The sequence below is a fragment of the Stegostoma tigrinum genome, chromosome 38, assembly GCF_030684315.1.
Source record: "Stegostoma tigrinum isolate sSteTig4 chromosome 38, sSteTig4.hap1, whole genome shotgun sequence".
NCBI classification, from domain to species: domain Eukaryota; kingdom Metazoa; phylum Chordata; class Chondrichthyes; order Orectolobiformes; family Stegostomatidae; genus Stegostoma; species Stegostoma tigrinum.
The window spans coordinates 20134757-20139208 of record NC_081391.1 but is presented as its reverse complement, the minus strand read 5'-3'; the positions used below and the strand labels follow the sequence as shown (position 1 = coordinate 20139208).

The 4452-nt window shown below is 43.8% G+C and overlaps 1 protein-coding gene across 1 annotated transcript; it reads left to right on the top strand.

The window, feature by feature from the left end:
* Positions 1 to 1907: 1907 nt before the first annotated feature.
* Positions 1908 to 4141, top strand: LOC132206383 (ferritin, middle subunit-like). Its single transcript, XM_059640461.1, has 4 exons — positions 1908 to 2009; positions 2821 to 2967; positions 3450 to 3575; positions 3995 to 4141. Exons 1-4 carry the CDS (start codon positions 1908 to 1910, stop codon positions 4139 to 4141), a joined length of 522 nt encoding a protein of 173 aa, XP_059496444.1.
* The last annotated feature ends 311 nt before the right edge of the window (positions 4142 to 4452 follow it).

Here is a 4452-nt window from a genome sequence, read left to right as displayed (position 1 = left end):
CTATCGGTCAAGGACATGAGTCGATAAGGTGGGCTTTCTCCAACAACAGCTTTGTGGTCATCGTTAGACTAGTTCCAAAGTAGCTGAAATGAATGCAAAGTTGCAGTATAATTCATAGGTGACTTTCTGCATTCACCATTTAATGATAATGTCATTAGCTTGTGACTACAGTCTTTGTTCGGATCTGTTGGGAATTCCCAAGCGTTGCAAGTGGGACTGAAGATTTGTGGATGTTGACAACCTGGAGACAAAACAGGTTATAGGAGAAACTCAGCTAGTCCGCTAGCATCCATACAGAGAGAGAGAGAGAGAGAGAGAGACACCGAGTAAGCATTTCAAGTACGGTGACGCTTCAGAACACAGTTGAATGTTTCCTCTGCTCTTGATCCCCATCTGTCTCTGTCAGCTGCAATGTTAAGTAGTAACAGATCAGGAAGGACCTTGTTACCGCATTCAGGGTCTGGGACAAATCTGCTTCAGGCTCACTCTGCAAGGGCGTGGGGGACAGTGTGTAAGTCAGGTGTTTACATAATAGATTGGCATCAACCCACCAGGATTGCCAAAAGTTCTAATCATTTCGCAGACACTAACTGTGAAACATCTTTGGCCAGGGCGACATCTGATTCCTTGCTGCTGGCAACTTTACTCGTCAAGCCCTAAGCTTCATTAATCTCCAGTCAATGCAGAAATGCATGTGTTACTTAGTCAAAATACTTATCATCCCAAACAGCAAACTGATACACACTGACTGTGGACTCTCCGAAACAGGTCGGTATCTGACTGTCGATCGGCAATTTGTGTGTAACCTGGTGTCATGGATGGGCTATTACATTTCTTCACCAAGACAGTGGGAGAGCCTGTGGAATCTGCAACCACGGTACACAGTTGAGACCAAAGCATTGATTTCAAATTGTTGGATCTAGTGCTTGGGGCTAAAGGGATCGAACGATATGGAGGGAAAGCAGGAACACACTGTTGGGTTTGCTGGGATCAGCCATGATCATATAGAATGGTGGAGCAGGCTCAAACGGCTGAATGGCCTCCGCCTGCCCTTGTGTTCTAGGTTTCGATGTTTCTCTCTCTTCCCCACAGGGTCCTCTGACGTCCATATATTTCCATGTGACATTGACAAAAGAATAGAGATCTCTCTCACGCTTCCTGATGGCATTCTATTAGTTGGCACGATAGTACCATAAACAGGCAGAATATTATCAACAACATCAATAACATGTGAGGAAAAGCAAACTTGCACCAAGATAAATGAGAGTTTTTTCAAAGCAACAGAGCTAGGAACTGAAGAAAAGCACAGAGTTAGGAAACCATGTGTAGAAATGACTTAAAAACTCACAGTCTGCAGCAAAATTGAACTGAAAAGGCTCACAGCAGTTTAGTCATCATCTCGATGGAGGGAGAAGACTAGAATGTACAGGCTATGTCAATATTGTATGCAGTACAGAATATACTATATGTGGAGTATATTACTCTGATTTTGGCCCTGGAGTGAGTTTTGTTTCAGTCATTTCATAGAATATGGCTGTTGCTCATGATGCCAACCACTGATATCCATTCATAATTGCTGTTAGGCCGAGTGGCCTGACCCCATTCCAGAAGCAAGATAAAAGTCAACACATTGCTTTTGGCCCCCAGTCACCTTCAGGCTTCCTTCAGCTCCTGGGACCAATCACAGATTTGCTGCCATTTCAAAACTGATTGGCTCTGAGTATCTCACTCCACCCCATTCCCCTCATTGGTGCCTGGATGCATGCCAATTCCTCATTGGCTGTCATCATTGGTGGTGTCATTCCCTGGTTGATTGCAGGATGACCCAGGAGTATAAAGAAAAGAGTTCGTAGGAAAGGAGTTCAGTTCTGGAGGTGTTGAGGTGATAGTGAGCAGGAGTAGTGAAGATGGCTTCCCAAGTGTGCCAGAACTATCACAAGGACTGTGAGGATGCTGTTAACAAGCAGATCAACCTGGAGCTCTATTCCTCTTATGTTTACCTCTCCATGGTGAGGCTTGATTGTCTGCATTGTAAAATGAGACAATGCACTTAAATGTAAATCTGATAAGACCTAGAAGTTCTCCTCTTTAATAAGCAGAGTGTTGAAATCTAAATTACTCCTTCTGAGAGTGGTTCTCTTTGGCTGGGTATCATAATCATTAGCATCTGCATAATGTAGATATAGGTCACTTGTCCAATTGAGTCCATCTCAAGAGCACTCCCACCTACTGTACCCTTGTGACCCTGCACTTCCCATGGCTAACCCACCTGCCCTGGCCACTATGGGCAATTTAGCATAGCTGGTCAACATCATCTGCCCATATATGGGCAGTGAAAGGAAACCCACATCTTTGCAGAGAATGTGTGAACTTCACATGCACAGTTTCAATCAGACCCTGGTCCCTGGCACTGTGTGGCAGTAGTGCTAACTGCTGAGCCTTACTGCACAATTGGTTAGCATCCTCCTCTGTCTTTTATGTTCTGAAGTGTATGGTGTCAGGAAAAGTCTCATGTTCATGTCCATGTTTAATACTGGATGTTTCCATGAAGCAATTACAGTATTAGATTAGATTATAGTCTCTAATTATTGGGTTCCTTTTGGGGAGGAGCTAGTGTTGCTGACTTGAGTAGGGTGGTGGGGGAAGGAGGAGAGGAATGTTTGTCTGGAGATGATGTGTAACATCAATGCTGTGATCAATTGTCACCTGTTTATTTTTTAAGTGACTTGTGATACAGTCAGTTGTTAAATAGCTTACTATTTTACTCTTTTAGCTGGTGATGAAATTTTAGTCTTGCCTTCTGTTCCCTTCTGCTTACAGTTCTCTTACTTTGACCGGGATGATGTTGCCCTCCGTCACTTTGCAGAGTTCTTCAAGGAGCAGTCCCATGAGGAACAGGAACATGCTGAGAAACTGATGGCATTCCAGAATAAACGTGGTGGCCGTGTTCTCCTGCAGGACATCAAGGTTGGGGTCTATCTCTTGTAGTAAATGCAAATTGTGTTGTTTCTTGCTTGTGCAATGGCCTTGGTGTTCCAGACTCCCCTGTACATCTTGTGTTGAGATGAGTGAGGTGTCTTGATGGAAAGTCTCTGCTTGATGTGAGTTGGTTTTGCTAATTCTTTCCTTTTCTGAAAGATCAACAAATCAGAATGAAAGGGTTTTAGCACTGAACTTGCCCCAATGACAGTTTAGACTGATACATTACTGTAGACTAGCCTGAATACAGGTAACTTCATCCCAATGTTTCAGTCTTTAGCCCTGATCTGTCAGCAGTTCTTAATGATGGATCAAATGTCTGATAATGGTCTCCATGACCTTCTGTGAATTGTGAATTGTTATTAATCCTTGGTTTGGATATGGCACAGATTACCACATGTCTTCATTTTCTTGCCTTTGTACGAGTCTTGGACCTTCTAACCTCACTAATGACTGTCTTCTCCCTCCAGAAGCCAGAGCAGGATGAGTGGGGCAATGGTCTGGAGGCAATGCAGAGAGCTCTGCGGATGGAGAAGGATGTGAACCAGAGTCTGCTGGATCTGCACAAACTCGCCTCTAGCCACACGGACCCTCATGTGAGTTCCTGATGGGATGCATGTCTCGAGGGAGCTCAAGGTGACATGGGAATCTGCTATTCCTGTTCTACAAGCATAGGCTTGCTATTGTCCCAGTGTTTGAGAGCAGCAGCCATCCTGAACATAGATGTCAGTCACTGATATGTGCTTTGCTGACTTGGTGAGAGGCGTAAGTGTTTAGAACTTCCACCCAATTCTGTGAAATGGCAGTTTGATCCCTGGTGGGTAAACTCAGGTTTCTGTCACCATTTCTGCATTTGCAAAGTTGCAGATAAAGCTATTCCAGTCTGTTCATTGTTTCTGGAGAGCAAGCTGCTCTCAAATACCAGCACTTGTTCACACTTATATCACTGCAAAAGCGCAATGGTGTGATTGTTGATGTGTCTGCTCTAACATTACATTCTGGCTCCTTGTTCCAGCTGTGTGACTTCCTGGAGAGGCACTACCTGGATGAGCAAGTGAAGATGATCAAGAAGCTGGGAGATCACATCACCAACCTGAAGAGACTGGGAGCCCCTGACAATGGCATGGGAGAGTACCTGTTTGACAGGCTCTCACTGAGCTGAGTGGGGTTATAGAAGAAATTGGTCCATTTGTGACTTAATTCTGATGCCCACTTTACCTTTTTCTGTCTGCCATTCCAAATGGAAATACAAGTCTTTGTGGAACTGGATTTTGGATCTTTGTTTTTTAAACAACCTAAATTACCAACAGCTAACCAGGTAACTTGACTGAAAAAATCCACAATAGAAATTTCACACACTTCTATATCTTCCTCTAAAGGTAGCATAAATTTCATGCACATATGGAACGTACGTTTTATTCATGGCAAATTTGTAAATGAGGCGTTTCCCCTTTCCTTTTAGCGTTACATTAG